This window comes from Lactuca virosa, chromosome 5, assembly GCF_052849685.1.
Source record: "Lactuca virosa cultivar CGN04683 chromosome 5, Lactuca_virosa_CGN04683_v6, whole genome shotgun sequence".
Lineage (NCBI taxonomy): Eukaryota > Viridiplantae > Streptophyta > Magnoliopsida > Asterales > Asteraceae > Lactuca > Lactuca virosa.
Window position 1 is genome coordinate 165,325,500 of NC_136430.1, and position 18,414 is coordinate 165,343,913.

At 36.6% G+C, this 18,414-nt stretch overlaps 2 protein-coding genes across 3 annotated transcripts; one reads left to right on the forward strand and one right to left on the reverse strand.

Moving 5' to 3' along the window:
• The first annotated feature begins 12,489 nt into the window (after nt 1-12,489).
• Nucleotides 12,490-14,354, forward strand: LOC145117716 (putative receptor-like protein kinase At5g59700). Of its 2 annotated transcripts, XM_079054027.1 has the most exons (3): nt 12,490-13,351; nt 13,442-13,510; nt 13,889-14,354. In XM_079054027.1, exons 1-3 carry the CDS (start codon nt 12,599-12,601, stop codon nt 14,090-14,092), a joined length of 1,026 nt encoding a protein of 341 aa, XP_078910153.1. In that variant the 5' UTR covers nt 12,490-12,598; the 3' UTR covers nt 14,093-14,354. The 2 variants fall into 2 exon arrangements, with proteins under 2 accessions (XP_078910153.1, XP_078910152.1); XM_079054026.1 differs by having other exon boundaries at nt 12,490-13,510.
• A 1,539-nt stretch (nt 14,355-15,893) lies between these two features.
• Nucleotides 15,894-16,773, reverse strand: LOC145111973 (uncharacterized). The gene is made up of 3 exons (XM_079048203.1): nt 16,744-16,773; nt 16,604-16,634; nt 15,894-16,534 (listed from the first exon to the last, which is right to left on the reverse strand). Exons 1-3 carry the CDS (start codon nt 16,771-16,773, stop codon nt 15,894-15,896), a joined length of 702 nt encoding a protein of 233 aa, XP_078904329.1.
• Between the last annotated feature and the right edge of the window lie 1,641 nt (nt 16,774-18,414).

Genomic DNA, 18,414 nt, shown 5'->3' on the forward strand with positions numbered 1-18,414 from the left:
TTTGTTGCTTGTTGTTGGCAACTGTGCCTACTAGTTCAGTAGAGTCTCTTTGACTAAATGTCCAATTCAAAATTTCAATAGTTTATTAACCTTCAAATTTTTGTTTGGGTCCATGAGATATAAGAATTATTGTTTTTGTTCCCTTTGAATAATCACTTTTATGTAGACATGTCGATAAGGTAAAGTTTATTTTCTATCATGTCTCATTGTTTGTGAGTTTAATTTCTAAAACCGATTGGCATTATTGCAACAGAGAGGTTATGACAGAGATTGAGATGATAGACATTGTAGACACATGTATTATTCAATAAGCCAAATCTGAATATTAATGTGGAATAGTCTGCCTGGTTTGGTTGATGTGCAACATGACTTGCTCTTTCTGGTTACTATGCTAAATCCATCTATACCCCAAGCACATAATGTTCCAATGTTTTGCATATTTGATCAACACAATAATTTATAACATTGTCTTTTATTTTTTTTCTTATTACAACATTTCAATTTCATTTTTTCTAATCAAAACATTCAACTTAGAAAAATCCACCTGTTTATAGCATTTTACCTTGATTTATAAAATACCTAAGTTACCCTCCTAGGTACTAGGTCCTAAGGCATCAAACTGACCTAGTATATATATATATATATATATATATATATATATATATATATATATATATATATATATATATATATATATATATATATATATATATATATATGACGCTTCACTTGAGATTAAAAAAAAGTAGAGATTTTGAGATTCAACCTCAGCCACATATTTCTCATTTGTCGCAACGCTCCAGTGTACTGTCAGCAGCGAGGTATGCCTAATCATAAATGATTATATGACAGAGATATATAATCATATATCATTATACATGTTTATACATATATGTTTAATCATAAATGATTATACATATATGTCTATTCACAGATTGAGTAATCATATATGATTATGACAGTTGGTGGTAGAAGAGGTGGTTGTGACGGAGGTGGCGACAATGTAAGTGACAGAGGTGACAGTGGTTGGTTCCGCTGGTGTCAGAGGTGGTGGTGGTGGTGGTGACGGTGGCTGTTGTAGTGTTGGGGATGGTAGCGGGGAAGAAAGGAACGAGCGACGCTATATAATCATTTATGATTATAACAGGCCTACCGCACCGGTACGCCGGAGGGTTAGAGCGATATATGTAAAATATGTGGCTGATGTTGAATCTTAAGATTTCTATTTTATTTTTAGTCTCAATGGAACCTATATATATATATATATATATATATATATATATATATATATATATATATATATATATATATATATATATATATATATACACACACACACATGTTTGTTTTTACTTTAATATATATATATATATATATATATATATATATATATATATATATATATATATATATATTGGAAACAGCAACACTTTTATTAACCACTGCATAGAAAGAAACTAAAGAAACTATGCAGGGCAAAGCAAAACCAAATTACATAATATTGAAGGGAAGACAACACCAATCAATCCACCTACAATTCCCAAAACGCCCTCTACACTTGACCCAATTAAAAACTAAAGAGATCACCTCGTCTACCAATTTGGCCGGATAAGTACATTTTTTGTTGAACAATTTATCATTTCTCGCATTCCAAATACACCAAAGGGTCCCGTAGAAGATGGCGACAATAATCTTCTGTTTTTTTGGGCAATTCCCCCAATTAGCCGCAAACTCAATCACCTCCCTTATGGAAGTAAAATCACAAGCAGAAATATTGCACCACCTCATAATCAATACCAGCACATCTCGAGAAAAAGAGCAGCCAATGAAAATGTGGTCCGCCTCGTCAACACCCACGCAACACAATGGACAAGGGGAGTCCTCAATTGTAACACCCCTACGCAAGAGGGATTTCGTTGTGGGGATTCTGCCAATACAAGCCCTCAAAATGAAGCAATTAACCTTCAAAAGAAAAAGATACACCCAAACCATGCCATTATTCAACGACACAGTCAAAAAGGAGTCGATAAGCGACCTCATATCACGAACGAAAAACTTCCCATCATTGGATAACACCGATATCCAAGAGTCCTCTTTATCGCTGAGTGACAAATGGGATACCGCTATCTTCAAAGCATCAACGTCATCGATTTCCTCTCTAGACCTTAGACGCCTCTTCCAAGCCCACCCTTCTTGAGAATACCCTTTTGCTCGACATGTTACAAAAGGGTCAAAGTTTTACCTATCGAGTTTTATATTTACACATAAATATATAAAGCATATGTGTATAAACATGTATTTTGGGAAAACCAAGGTATAAAATAGTTGAAGTAATTTGAAATCGTTTAAAATAGTTTGAATCAGTTAAAATAGCTTGACATGGTTCGAAATCGTTTGAAATCATATGAATAGTTACACAAGATTTCTTGTGTTTTACTTGTATTCCCCCCCCCCCCCCTTAAAAACATTGAAAATTAGTGAAAATGTAGGGGTATGAACTCACCTCGAATGTGTTTGCTCGGTTGAGTCGCGAAGTGCTAACGATGATCCTCGGATTAGAATACGTGAAAGAACGGTATCCTGATATTATTTAAACACATAATCATATTTAAATTAGCGAAATAATTAATTAAAGTGTTAGACAACACTTATTTTATGTAAGGAATAATTACCGAGATTTATTTGGAGAATGCTAAGGGTTTTCGGTCTGGCCTCCACCGAAATCCCTTGATTTCGGTCTAAAGATCTCAACCGAGAACCAGGTTCTCAGTCTTATGGTGTTTTCGATTGGGAACTCGTTTTCGGTTGGGAACGTGTTTTCCGTCAGATGAAGATTTGAAGATTGTTCTTGGTGTTGTTGGTGAAAATTATGAAGATTTGAAGGATTTTTCTTGAATGTTTGAAGATTCTTGGATGATATTTGAGAGCAAAATGGGACATTTTTCAAGTGAGAATGTGAGGAAATGACTTATGTTTCGGGAAAAAATACTTATACCAGTTGGGTTTTCGGCCGGAAAGGGGTTCTCGGCCGAAAAGAGTTTGCGGTCCGAGAGTTTTCGGCCAAAAAGGGGTTTTTGGTCCGAGAGTTCTCGGTTTCAATGGAAAAACTTTGATTTTTGAGAGTATTTTTATTCAAAATGCTTATATAAAAGCATCATTTATATAATTTAAATCGTGTTTTAACCCTTACGGTCATAACAAAAATCAACAAAATTCGAATTTTATCAAAAGGGTTTGACTATTATTGACTTGAAAAATAACTGGTTGTTACATTATCCCCCCGTTAGAGGGAATTTCGTCCCGAAATTCGAATTCTGAGTGGTTATTATTTGAACTAGGGAAAGAGATGGTACTTCTATTCTTATTGATCTCCTCGTTCCTATGTGACTTTAGGTTCTCGCTTGGCGATCCAGGGGATCTTCACTATTGGTATGCTACTTTGTTTCCTTTCTCTGACTGTTTGTTTAGGGATGGTAAACTGTACTTAAGACGGGAGAGAGTGTTGGTTTGGTTTACTTGTCTACATTCACTCGAGTAGCAGCATGTCCACGCGTAGTCTTGGGCAACTTTGCCCTGAAGTTCATGGTATGAATCATACTTGGATCATCCATCATCACATTGTGTATACAAGTCGTATATAATTAAGATAAAAAAGACATTCGGATGGGTGGCTCTGCCCCAAGTCTACAACCAGACAAGGAACAGGAGATTGGGTGGAATCACACATCCTATGTACGTAGAATCTTAATTATATACCACTCTCGCGTATACACTTAGTAGCGATAGGTTGACCACCTTTTTCCCTAGCCTCTGTGCTTGAACTTAACTTGCTGTACGAGTGGTATTCCTGGGATGTTCGCTAGGAATACTTTTAGGAAGATTACGGACTTCTAGAACATCCTCAGTGTTTTTCGCTTCAAGTTTCTTGTCTACGGAGTGAGTTAGGGAGACGTGGTACCCCTCACATGGGTACTTCTGATTTTTGAAGCGAGAGACGGTACGGAGGTTTGTGTCAAGCTTTGTCATTATAGGTTGAAAAGATTTTGCTAGACGTTCGGTTGAGGCGAAGGGTCTTTTTGTAGCACATGAAGTTGGTATGACGAGGACCACGCGAATCCATGTCGAATGACGATGTCGGAACTAATTATTGTAACTGGTGTTAAGTCTATTTGGGAGAAATGTTTGTGTAGAGCGATAGTGCATTCTGTGTATACTTTCTAGTGCTTTCAGGTTTATTCTTGTTATTACTACTGCGAACGTTTTGTACCCCATTTAGCGAGTACTAGAGATAAGAGTGTTCCGTTAAATGGAAAGGATGAGTTTTCATAATATGACTCCTACTAGGTCTCTCTATAATCGCTTGGTGTATACAAGTCATGTATAATTAAGATTGACAAGACCGTCAACTGAGTGACTCTGCCATAAATCCACAACCAGACAAGGAAAATGAAATAAGGCGGAATCACGCACTCTAAGCCCGAGGAATCTTAATTATATATGACTCTGATGTATACACTAAGCCATCACAGCTCACCTGTATGTGTTTTGTTCAGACGAGGGAGCAATTTATAATTACTTTTTAGTTAGCACCAGTTTTTTTTTTTTGTAATTTTTTTTTAAGTTTTGAAATATTTTTATTTGGAGAACGTACCGTTGTTCACAGGTGGTTTCGAGACAGTCTCTCCTGTGGTGATCATCAGCACCCTTCCATCACCACCAACATTCCTTATTCTTGGACAATCTCTTTTGAAGTGTCCTATTTCACCGCACTCGTAACAAGTCGATTTTACTACAATGTCGGGGACTTGGTTGAGGGGTTGTGACGTGCCCTACAGAAACGGGCAGTGTGCCCCTTCCTGTTGCAATTTCTACAGTGTAACTCTCGACAGGCTCCATGGTGATTGAAACTACATTTGTTTCACCTTAGGAGGTTTCCAGCATATCGAATCCTCCTCATGAACCCTCTTTTGGTTCTTCCTCAACTCTTCTGTTGGCTGCTATAGTGGAGTGGCTACATCTACCTATGTTGTTAGTGCGAGAATGAGAGTGTCTAAAGAATCTATGAGATTAATAAAAACATTTCTATTGAAAATTTTATGGTTATCCTTACCGGGTCCTCCTATAATCACGCAGTGTATACAAGTTGTATATAGCTAAGACCTAATAGACCTTCGAATACGTGATCCTACTCTAAAACCACAACCAAACAAAGAACAAGTAGTAGAGCGAAGATCACAAATTCTAAGTCTATAAAATCTTAATTATATATCACCTGGGAGTATACACTCCGCAATTATAAACCTACCAGTAACGGTCTTTTAGTTTTCACATAAGTTAGTTATAGCGCCTAAAATACTCCTATAGTATTTTAATTACATGTTTGATTCTAGAGCTTCTTGGTATACGAAGTTGATAAGTTCTTAGACTTATGGTTATTGTATAGTATCATAAAATACTCCTATAGTATTCTAAACTTTATGTTTGGTTCTGGTGTTCCTTGGTACGTAGGGTTGGTAAGTTTTAGACTTGTTGCAACATCACTATCACTCCCAAACACATGTTGGTCGTATCTCAAATAAATATAGTTGATCAGGCTATATTTATCCCAGATATGATTGCATAACTGTCTAGGTTCGACCGTAGTGTTCAACATCCAAATACTTTTGTTTTGTTCTTCTTGTGATACTTGTTCTAGTATATATATATATATATATATATATATATATATATATATATATATATATATATATATGTATGTACGTATGTATACTTTTATAGAAATATTAATATATTTTAAAAGTGTAATTCTTGGTCAGAGTGTTTTAGTCCCATTGTGTTTATAGTTGTATATCTTTTATGGGTTGATATACTTAGTTCACTATAAACAATGCTCTGATACCAATCTATCACACCCCCAAACCAGAACGGCGGAAACGTTCGGGGGCGGAGGACGTCATGTACAGTATCACAACAATTGTATAATAGTAATCAAAGCAACAACAACCATTGTATTAATAATATAGTGTTTACATTGTATTCGGAGCACATATGATTGACTCTAAAAGTAAACAGCAAAACCAAGACTTGAAGCTACTATGCTCCGCCTTCTCATAACCTGTGAGTGTACCTGTCTACTAGTTTCCTGAGAATACAAGCGATTTTAAAAGTGTATCAACATTTAAGTTGGTGAGTTCATAAACATTTTGTTTTAGAAAATATGTACTTTGTTCCTTGAAAACCTTAGTATGTTCCTCCAGAAAATCCTATATTTTCTGATGTAAAGAATTATAAGTAATATGACCCATACTAGTGCCTTCTATGATTACTTAGTGCATAGGAGTTATATATAACCCAGATCGAACAGGGTGTCGATTGTGTGGTTCTGCCATAAGCCCACAACCAAACAAGGAACAGGAAATGAGGCGGAAATCACACATTCCACTGCCTGTCGGATCTTTATTGTATATAACTCTAACGTATCCACTAGGAAATTACAGAATTTACAGTAAAGATCCTTTTGATAATGTAACACCCGGATTTCCAGGTATATTATTTTAATTATTTATTTTTGAGAATCATTGATCTACTCGACGAGTCGGTGCTATAACTCGTCGAGTAGAAGCGGGGTGGCCACATAAGTTTAATGAACTACTCGACGAGTCCAAGAGTAGACTCGCCGAGTAGCCGCTGTGGGTGAAAACCCTAAATCCTCAGGCCTGTGCCCTATTTAAGGAACCTTATGTCCCTCATTTGCGGCTACCAGTCCAGAGAGAGAAACCCTAGTGAGCTTGAGCGTGTCGTGTGAGGAGATGGGCTATTTTAATCCTTGTTGGTGTGATTTTTGCAAAGAAGAAGGAGATTCCAACAAAAGAAGGTCAAGGGGGATGCTATAATGTGGTTTCAAGCAAGGAAACTCCATCTTTGAGGTATTAAATCGAACCCTTCTTATGTTTTGGTGTAGAACCCTTGAATCTAGGGTTTTCTCTATCCTTTATTGGCTTGGATATGATGCTTATGATGTCCCTTTGAGTGTTAAACTCTGGATCTGGACCTTGAGAGGTCCAGAGAGCCCTAACCTCCCTGCTTTATGCCACTCCATTAGAGATATGAACATAGGTTGCCATTTTAGAAGCTATTTCACCAAAAGAAGCCCTATGTTGGTTGCATGAGTATAAAGGTTGAACCTTTACGTGATTATTGTGTATGGGAAGGTCAGATCTATAGGTTAGAGAAACAGATCTGACCTCAGAAGGTCGTTTGAGCATTCTCATGGAAGAAACTCGTCGAGTCCATGAGCGGACTCGACGAGTCGGATCGTGTTGCACCACAGTTCGTGTTCATGGGTAACCCGTCGGAGAGAGGTTGACTCGACGAGTCGAGTGAGGCCTGGAAGGATTCAGAAGACACGCATGGACTCGCCGAGTCACCTGAGTGCACTCGACGAGTCTGGTCAAAGTTTGACCGTTGACTGGGGTTGACTTTTAGGGTTTTGGTCAAACTTGTTCAAGAAAGGACAGGGAGGGGTAGAACGGTCTTCTACCCATTCTTTAGGAATAAGGACAAGAGTAAGTATTGATTAGAGATGTTATTATGTTGATAGGAGGAGGCTAGATCGGGTTATCGAGCAAGAGAGATTATCCGACATCGTACGAGGTGAGTCTTCTCACTATACTTTACCTGGAATGGTAACTATGAGTGACCGGAAGGTCTTATGTTTATGAGTTATGAAATGTGTGACCGGAAGGTCTTATGTGCTAGGACGAGTACGTGATATATGTGATATGTATATGTTATGTATGTTATGAGTAGCATGGTATGGACCGGAAGGTCAGTGTGATATGGACCGGAAGGTCAACATGGTATGGACCGGAAGGTCGGCAATGTATGGACCGGAAGATCAACATGGTATGGACCGGAAGGTCGGCAGTGTATGGACCGGAAGGTCAACATGGTATGGACTGGAAGGTCGACAGAGTAGGACCGGAAGGTCGATGGAGTAGGACCGGAAGGTCTCCTCCAAGAATGGGACCGGAAGGCCCCTGAGACACAATGACCGGAAGGTCTAGTAGAGTTATAGCCTCGAGTGGCTAGTTGTATGTGCATGGTATTTTGGGGAACTCACTAAGCATTTATGCCTTCTGATTATGTGATATGTGTTTCAGGTACCAGCAAGGATCGCGGGAAGGCGTCGGCATGATTTGTACACACTGATGGAGTTTTATGTATTGAGATCTTGGGATTGTTTTATTCGGATGACATGTGTTACAATGGGTTTTGATATTTCTTATGAATGAAGTTATGTTTTAAAAATGAAAAATTGTTTTGGAAATTTACGTCGTTACAGATAATGTGAGTGTGTTCCTTCAGAAAATCCAATATTTTCTTAGTAAAATGAGATGTAGTCTTTAAACCTTAAGACCCTAATGTATGCATATTAATGTACTCTGAAATAGTATACTTGTAGTTGTATTATCAAATAAAACTATATAGATATATGTTTTCCTCAGAAAGATATGTTCTGTGTTAGAAAATAGTGTACTGTTCTCGTATATAGTGACTTGACCCATAATTGTTTCCCCTTATGATTACTTAATGTATACAAGTCATATATAACCAAAATCGAATAAGTAGTAGACTGTGTGATTCTGCTCTAAGCCCACAACCAAACAAGGAACAGGAAGTAAAGCGGACTTCACCCATCCTACTGCCCATCGGATATCATTTATATATAACCCTAATGTATAAATCAAGCGATCATAGAATTAGAATTAAAATTCCTTTCAATAATGTAAGTTCATAGTGCTAGAGTCGTAGTGTGGTGTAGTTCTATTATTTAAATAAAACCTTTTAAAGTTGTGTATTTCCCGTAAACTAACGTTTTAGTTGATACTATTGGGAGTTTCATATAACCATGCTAAAATGACTAGTGGCATGCACAACGTTCTTCAAGCGTCAGAATATTATGACATTTGTCACCCCAGAACTTCCGTTCCAACTGTAGCTAACAGTCAGGGCGCGGGATTGTCAGTCTTGTATAGATCTATACACAAATTCACGCTCTCCCTCCAGGAGACTGTGGTTATAATTTATAGGACTTGAACCGGTACCCTGATGGGTACCCCGAAATAGTTCCTCACAACCCTGTATTAACTAGTTTACGTATAGTGTACTAGTGTTCTCTTGTTCATGAAAACATATGTATTACCTTGTACTAGTAGTGTACAATAATTATGGTTAGATAATTGTTTTAGTATGATATCCTTGTCTTAGTAAAACCGTGTAATGTTCTCTAAACTATACCTATTATAGTTTACATGTATGTTCTTGTATGTAATGAAAATCTTGGAATTTAACGGTTTGTATAGCACAATAAAATATTTGAGAATACCCTTTTGCTCGACATGTTACAAAAGGGTCAAATTTTTACCTATCGAGTTTTATATTCACACATAAATATATAAAGCATATGTGTATAAACATGCATTTTAGGAAAACCAAAGTATAAAATAGTTGAAGTAGTTTGAAACTGTTTAAAATAGTTTGAATAAGTTGAAATAGCTTGACATGGTTCGAAATCGTTTGAAATCATTTGAATATTTACACAAGATTTCTTGTGTTTTACTTGTATTCCCCTCTCCCCCCCCCCCCCCCCCCCCCTTAAAAACATTGAAAATTAGTGAAAACGTAGGGGTATGAACTCACCTCGAATGTGTGTGCTCGGTTGAGTCGCGAAGTGCTAATGATGATCCTCATATTAGAATACGTGAAAGAACGGCATCCTGATATTATTTAAACACATAATCGTATTTAAATTAGCGAAATAATTAATTAAAGTGTTAGACAACACAAATTTTATGTATGGAATAATTACCGAGCTTTATTTGGAGAATGCTAAGGGTTTTCGGTCTGGCCTCCACCGAAATTCCTTGATTTCGGTCTAAAGATCTCAACCGAGAACCAGGTTCTCAGTCTTATGGTGTTTTCGGTTGGGAACTCGTTTTCGGTTGGGAACGTGTTTCCGGTCAGATGAAGATTTGAAGATTGTTCGTGGTGTTCTTGGTGAAAATTATGAAGATTTGAAGGATTTTTCTTGAATGTTTGAAGATTCTTGGATGATATTTGAGAGCAAAATGGGAGAGTTTTCGAGTGAGAAAGTGAGGAAATGACTTATGTTTCGAGGAAAAATACTTATACCGGTTGGGTTTTCGTCCGGAAAGGGGTTCTCGGCCGAAAAGAGTTTGCAATCCGAGAGTTCTCGGCCGAAAAGGGGTTTTCGGTCCGAAAGTTCTCGGTTTCAATGGAAAAACTTTCATTTTTGAGAGTATTTTTATTCAAAATACTTATATAAAAGCATCATTTATATAATTTAAATCGTGTTTTAATTCTTACGATCATAACAAAAATCAACAAAATTCAAATTTTATCAAAAGGGTTTGACTTTTATTGACTTGAAAAATAACGGGTTGTTACAGAATGCGCGACAAATTAGCAAAGTTGGAGCTGTCCCATGTCCCAACAAATAAGGCATCATCAGCGTAGAAGATATGGGAGATCGAAGGTCCCTCATTAGGAATATTGATGCCATGAAATAGGGATTTTTGACAAGCGGATTTCATGGCGACGTTGAGACCCTCCATGGCAATAATAAAGAGAAAAGGAGAGAGCGGATCTCCTTGACGCACACCTTTGGACAAAGAAAATTCTTTAGTGGCCGACCCATTAATTAAAACTGAGGCTCTAGCAGACGAGAGGCACCCTTTGATCCAAAATCTCCATTTATCACCAAATCCCATTTGCATGATAACAAAGTCTAAATAATTCCAATTTATGGAATCGAACGTCTTGTCAAAATCCACCTTGAACATGAAAGTTTTTGTCTTATACGCCTTTGCCCACACACAAACTTCATTAATAATCAAGGGGCCATCTAAGATATTCCTCCCTTCAATGAAAGTAGTCTGAACATCACCAATAACCGACCCAATCACCATTTTTATTCTAAGTGTAAAAGTTTTCGCCATGATCTTATACACACAGCCGATGAGACTTATCGGCTTATAATCACTTAAAGAAAGAGGATCCTTTACTTTGGGGAGAAGGGTAATAAACGAGGAATTGCTTCCTTTAGAAAGTCTTCCAAACTTCTCAAAATGTTTAACATATCTCATGATATCATCTTGCAACAAGGGCCAGAAATTTTTGAGAATTTTGAAGGAGAAACCATCGGGCTCTGGGGCTTTCTCATTCCCACAATTCCAGATGGCGTTTTTGATTTCTTCCCACTCAAATGGAGCCTCAACGAAGGACCTGTCAACGTCAGAGAGCGATAAAAAGTTGGGGTTAGAGAAAAAAGGTATGATCATGCAATCTTCACGAAATTTAGAACCAAAAAACCAAACAACCTCCTCCTTAATAAGATCAACATCCTTGACCCAACTATCGTTGATCATTAGCCCTTGAATGCGACACTTTTTATTCTTAACTTTCAGGAAATTATGAAAAAAACGGGAATTTTCATCTCCATCTGACAACCATTTAACTTTTGATTTTTGAATGAGATCCATCTTTGATAATGTATCCATCTCGATAATTTTATGCTTGAACTCTTTCAAAGAAGCCAACTCAATGATTGATAAAGGCCTTGATTCCACAGCAAGGTCAAGGTCATTGACTTTCTCCTTAAGATCCGCCAACACCTTGTTTTCTGTTTCAGATTCAAGCACCCTCCATTTACGAATTTCATTTTTAAGGTACTTCAATTTATTTGAGAGGAGCCTATCAGGAACACCCTCACCTACAAAATTCTTCCAAGCATTTGCCACAACCAAGCCAAAACCCTCACGTAACATCCAAGAATTACAGAAGCGGAAAGGAGAAGGCCCGAAATCGAGATGAAACGTGCTAAGAATCACCGGAGAGTGATCGGAAAATTCACGGGGCAGCACCATAACATTTGTAGAAGGAAAATTCACCAAAAACGAAGGACTAACCAAAAAACGATCAAGCTTACTAAGCTTCCAGCCATCGTCACATAAATATGTAAATCTCCTGCCATCCATGTTGGGCTCGATTAGGCCAGCATTGTTAATAAACTTATTGAAAGCACCGGCAGTACGCGGACAAAAGACCGAGTTAAATCTCTTAATTGGACTTCTAACAGCGTTGAAGTCCCCAAAAAGAGCCAAATTACCATGCCTGGAGTTCATTAGATATATATTCTTTTTTGACATAAAGTAAACTTTATAAAATTCAATAATTTTTTTTTTTTTTTTTTGGTATAATTGTGGTTACACGTTTACCAAAATTAAACTTTAGAAAATTCAATAATTAACACCACTTGTATAATTGTGGTTTGGGGACCGCAAAAAACGTTTTGTAAGTGGAGAAAACTTAGAAAGGGACGAGATAGAATTATCGATGCCAGCTGGACCGCATTATATTTATATATTACAGGGATAGCATAGTATATCATCTCTTTAAAACCCTTCCCAAATCCAAAAGATAGAATCTATATATGTCGATCTCTTTCAAACCAGTCAACTTAATTACTTCTTTGAAGGTTAGCCTGGTCTCTTTTTTTTTTTGATCCATCGTCAAAATGTTGTCTATCACAAAAAAGTTTGAACATCTTAAAATACCACTAGAAGCCATAATATCGTCAACAAACAATTTTGCGGAAAACAATTGCATCGGGAGAGGGGGATTTGGAAAAGTGTATAAGGGCGAATTACATGTCCACTTGAAGGGTCAAACCACAGTTGCTTTAAAACGTTTAGATCGTACATTTGGGCAGGGAGACCCTGAGTTTTGGAAGGAGATTGTTATGCTTTCTCTTTATAAACATGAAAATATTGTTTCTCTCTTAGGGTTTTGTGATGACAGTGGAGAGAAGATTCTGGTATACGAATATGCATCAAAGAAAAGTCTAGACTTGTATCTTAAGAGCGATGATTTAACATGGGTTCGGAGACTGAAGATATGCATTGGGGCAGCTCGCGGTCTAGCTTACCTTCATAATCCTGCTGGGACTCAACAAAGAGTATTGCACCGGGATATTAAAAGCTCCAATATTCTTTTAGATGAAAATTGGAATGCGAGGATTGCGGATTTAGGTTTATCCAAGTTTGGTCCTGCTAACCAACAATACACATTTCTTGTCTCTAATACAGTAGGCACGTTTGGGTATTGTGACCCGATATACGTAGAGACGGGGTTACTTACAAAAGAGTCAGATGTCTATTCATTTGGGGTAGTGTTGTTTGAAGTTTTGTGTGGCAGGGTATGTATTAGCTACAACAATAAGGCCCAATCTTTTACGGAAATGGTTCGAAAGAGTTACAAACAAAACAAAGTAAGTGAAATTATTTACCGTAATATAAAGGATGAAATAAATCCTGATTCTTTGGAGGCATTTACATCAATTGCTTATCGATGTTTGAAGAGAGACCGTGAACAACGTCCATTGATGAACGAGATTGTGAGAGCACTCGAAACGGCACTCATATATCAGGTATGTTGCTTTTTTCCTTTTTTTGTTTACTCATTTTTGGTAATCATCTTGACCTCTTCATTTTATTATGAATTAATTTCAAGAAAACTAAGAACATGAGGTTTTCAAAAAGTATTTGAATTATTGTTGTGTTATATATAAATGAAAACAGTACATTCCAATTTTGCGAGTTAACCGATTAACGATAGTTTTTATTTGAAAGTAAGGTAATTTCTTTTTTTATATTTTCGAACTATTATGCTTCTTTTTATATATAATAACGGGTAGTTGGATCTTTTAGTACCATATTTTTGTTTATACATTCTATGCACCAAACGTCAGATGTATACTAATTCCATTACTTGTATATACATAACTAAATCTACACTTGGTGTTTAGGCTCCATCAACATCTCCAACACCTACTCCAACTCCAAATCCTCCTTCATCTCTATTGTCCAAGTTGATTACTGTCTTACCTCCACCGCCAGAGTCAAAGAGGATGTTCTCACCACCGACATCTCCCCGTCCGGAGAGCTCTAACGTGACAGCACAACCTCCATTTCCTCGTTCAAAGAACAATAAGGTGCACCTCCGCTTTTGAAGACCTCAAATGTGCCACCACCACTACCTCCACCTTATGTTCCAAAGAAGAATAATGAAAAGAAATGGAGGGTATGAGATGGAAGAGCAGGTTCGTGTAAGCTCAAACCATGAAACGTTGACAGGATAGTTGATTCAACATATACTGCCGGTTATTACTATATAATTGCAACAGAAACTATAAAAAACTTGGCCTTGCCATTTGTCCGTATTCGATTCACTATATCTATTTGAAGTATTAATTTGTTGAGGTTTTTTATGCATGAAGTTTTTCATTGGCTTAGTCTCTGGTATAGGGATCATTTTTTCATGGGAAGGTGGTATAGATTAATATTTTTAATATAAAAGCTAATAAGTGCGAAGGAAACAAACAACACGAGTATACGATTAATCTTAGCACCTTGCTATAAAGGAAAAGGCTTAATCAAAGTTACAGCCAAATTCATTATTAATTCTTTGGATTTCTACAAGAAAAAACTTAGCATAATCGCCTCTCCACACTACTAGAATTTTTCTTACAGGGACGGATTCATAAATCCCTAATTAGCAACTGGATTTGTTAGAATGACATTAATGGTGAACCATTCTGATTATGAACACACTTGCACTATTTTGCGGTCTTAGTTTCCATCCACATAATAACCAATCGATGAAGATGGTTAAGATAATGCAAACAGTTCTTACAATCGGGAATAAATTACGTTAGAGATGTGCCACATTAATAGCATAAAGTTCCTAAAGCAACTTGCCAAAGTCACTTAGTTGGTTAACTATAGGAGACTTATCTACCCCTTTATATAAGACTTAATTAGTTATTTAATTACTAACGGTACCAAAATGTTTGAAAATATCTCTCCCTTAAATTGACGAAGGTTCAAATAGAATAGTTAAAAAATAGGAGTAATAGATCAGTGTAGGCGATTAGTTCAAAGTTGTCAATAGGGCCGACCAAAAGTCTGAGTGATCAGGGCCATGGTCCTAGACATTAATTTGTGGGGAATAAAATTTAGTCTAACTATTATATCAATGTAGAGAAATTTCTAGAAATAACCAAAAAAGAGTGGGGTTCCGAAGAAAATGACAATGTAAATGAGGATTTTGGAAAATGACCAAAGGTTTCGCAGAGGGAGTTCTGCGGAACCATAAACACCTCTGCGGAACTATGAAAACCTCTACGGATCTTGTTTTTTTTTTAATTTTTTTAATTTTTTTATTTTTGTTTTCGTTTATTAATATTATTATTTTTTGAATCACATAAGGTATTATTTGATTATTATGTAAAAAAAATTTGTTTTCGTTTTTCGTTTTTCTTATTTAATTACCCATTTTAAAAAGCTATGTGTTTAACAAAAATTATACAAATATTCCATGTTTTTTATAAAATTACACACACCGATATTCTTAATAATAAACATACTTTAAGTAGGTTACAAAACATACTTTAAAAAACATAAACATACAACCTTCATAATAAACATATTTTGAAATAAACTTCATTTATTCAAATCGAACCACGGAAACTTTGATCTGTTTTCGTATTCCGTCCATGGGTTTTTTGTTGCTTGTGTCCCTAGGTTTACTGTCGCTTGCGTCCATTGGTTATCTTGCTCTTGCTGTCATTGGTACTCGGTGCAACCCTGCCATTGGTTCTGTGGCTCTTCATGCGGTTGGTATTCGGTCCCTTGCGTCCATTGGTTATGTGGCTCCTGCTGCCATTGATGTTCGGTCTGTTGTGTCCATTGATTGTCTGGCTGCTGCTGCCATTGATTTTCGGTTTGTTATGTCCATTGGTTGTCTGGCTGCTATTGCCATTGTTGTTCGGTATGTTGTGCTGGCTCATGCTGCCATTGGTTTTCGGTTGCCTGCGTCGGTTCCTCTTCTGTCGCTTTTGTCCCACTCCCTGACGCCCCAGTACGTTTTTTACTTTTACTGTGTTTCTTTGGTACGATTTCCTTACACGTCCTTGCATTATGAGTTGTGCTATGACATCTACTACACCTTCTTATTTTTGGTTCCTCACCTTCAGAGGGAATACAATTGGTGTTTTTTGGTCTACCGGCTTGACGTATTTCCATCACAAGAGGGTTAACAACCATAAGGTCATCTGGAACCTCCCAATCACTAAGTTCTGAAAGAGGGTATACGGCCTGCTCGTACGTTCTTCGATATGTTTCAATTTTATAAGCATCTATAGCCATATGCCCACAATGATCATTTTTTAAGTGCGTTAAAACCATTATCACATGACCACATGGCAAACCAGTTAGTTGCCAATATCTGCAAGAACAAGTCTTTTCCCTCAAATTCACTATGCCGCCACTTTTGAAGTCATGCACTTGATATGTTATATTGTCAACACCGGATACCGACCATTTTTGAATCCCCTCTTTATTTTTTTTAACCATATCTTCAGCCCACTTCGTAAGTATTGTTGTACTTTTTTCTGTTAAAACAAACATATATTATTATATATGAGATTTATCATATAATTTAAAATTAAACATAATCATACCTGCAGCCATCCGCCGTTTGTAAAACCATTTCTGCATAAGTGCACGAAAGAACTCAAGAAGTGGTAATATAGACAACTTCCTTGCTTTATTTGATACAATATTCATGGACTCCGCACTATTTGAGGTCATATAATCATACCTCGTGGTAGGGCAATACGCTCTTGTCCATTTCTAATGTGGAATTTAACCGAGATATGTCGCTACATCATCTCTTATATTACGAAGTCTCCGCCAATAGAATTCAAACTCAGTGGTTTTGTAAGCTCTTACCAGCTTCCAAAACAAAATTGCTATTTTTTTGTTTTTTCCAAAGGTGTGGACTATCTTTCCTATTAGATGAAAACCACACAATCCATGTTGAGTGTAACATCCTGATTTTCTAGACCAAAAATTTCGTTTTTTATAAAGTAATTTATTAAAACCATTTACTGAAAAGCAGCATCAATATCATATCAACTCATAAACCATAAGTCAAATGTTGTAGAAACATGTCATGAAGTAATAAATATGTCAGAGTACAATCCCAAGGACATCATAATGCAGAAAACGAGTGTGTGTGTGTGATGCGCTGCTACCGTGTCGACTCCTTCCCCTTTGATGAAGAGGTACCTAAAAACAAACTGTAAATTGTAAGCACAAAGCTTAGTGAGTTCCCCCATCATACCACATACCACCTAATGCTTGTTCCTCAGTATCTTTCAACCGGTATTAACCTGACATAATTGGGAGCGGGGCCCCCCTTCGATATCTTTCAACCGGTAACCGGGAACTAACCTCCCCTTCGGTATCTTTCAACCGGTAACCGGGAACTAACCTCCCCTTTGGTATCTTTCAACCGGTAACTGGGAACTAACCTCCCCTTCGGTCAAAAACTCCTTACCTGGACTTCTGCAGATCAAAGTTTCTGTGGTTCGATTTGAATAAATGAAGTTTATTTCAAAGTATGTTTATTATGAAGGTTGTAACAGATCAAAGTTTTCGTGGTTCAATTTGAATGAATGAAGTTTATTTTAAAGTATGTTTATTATGAAGATTGTATGTTTATGTTTTTAAAGTATGTTTTGTAACCTACTTAAAGTATGTTTATTATTCATAATACAGGTGTGTGTAATTTTATAAAAAACATGGAATATTTGTATAATTTTTTTTAAACACATAACTTTTTTAAACGGGTAATTAAATAAGAAAAACGAAAAACGAAAACAAATTTTTTTTACATAATAATCACATAATACCTGATGTGATTAAAAAAAATAATAATAATATTAATAAACGAAAAAAAACGAAAAAACGAAAAAAAAAATTAAAAACACCAAGATCCGTAGAGGTGTTCATGGTTCCACAGAGGTGTTTGTGGTTCCGCAGAACCCCCTTTGCGGAACTTGTGGTCATTTTTCATAATCCTCATTTAGATGATTATTTTCTTCAAAAGTCCCCTCCTTTTTGGTTATTTCTGGAAATTTCTCATCAATGTATCATGGTATGTATGTTAATCTAGGCGAAAGAACTTTTAGAGTTACTCCAGTCTGCTAAGGGAATCGCTTGAAATCAAGAAATTCAGAAGTCGTGAAAAATAGAATAAATCAACATGGAAAAATTGGAAAACAAAGCGAATTAAGAAAATAAAAAGTACAAATCGTCATTTTTTTTAATTAAGAAAAGCTAACATACACTTATAATCCTACTTCTAAATCTACACCTTTTCTCTAGTGACACTAGAACGCTCAACTTTTGGCTAAAAGACACATTTCTGTCCCCTCCTAATACCGCTAGGCTATAAGTTTTTCCACACAGCTCACACAGTCAGCAA

What these genes read in the sequence shown, in the direction of transcription:
- LOC145117716 (XM_079054026.1), top strand. Translation starts at nt 12,599, where the DNA reads ATGTTGTCTATCACAAAAAAGTTTGAACATCTTAAAATACCACTAGAA. An exon ending in AAACGGCACTCATATATCAG is followed by an intron (nt 13,511 to 13,888) that starts GTATGTTGCTTT and finishes CTTGGTGTTTAG; the next exon opens with GCTCCATCAACATCTCCAAC.
- LOC145111973 (XM_079048203.1), bottom strand. Translation starts at nt 16,773, where the DNA reads ATGGACAAGAGCGTATTGCCCTACCACGAG. An exon ending in GCGTATTGCCCTACCACGAG is followed by an intron (nt 16,635 to 16,743) that starts GTATGATTATAT and finishes GCACTTATGCAG; the next exon opens with AAATGGTTTTACAAACGGCG. An exon ending in CAAACGGCGGATGGCTGCAG is followed by an intron (nt 16,535 to 16,603) that starts GTATGATTATGT and finishes TTGTTTTAACAG; the next exon opens with AAAAAAGTACAACAATACTT.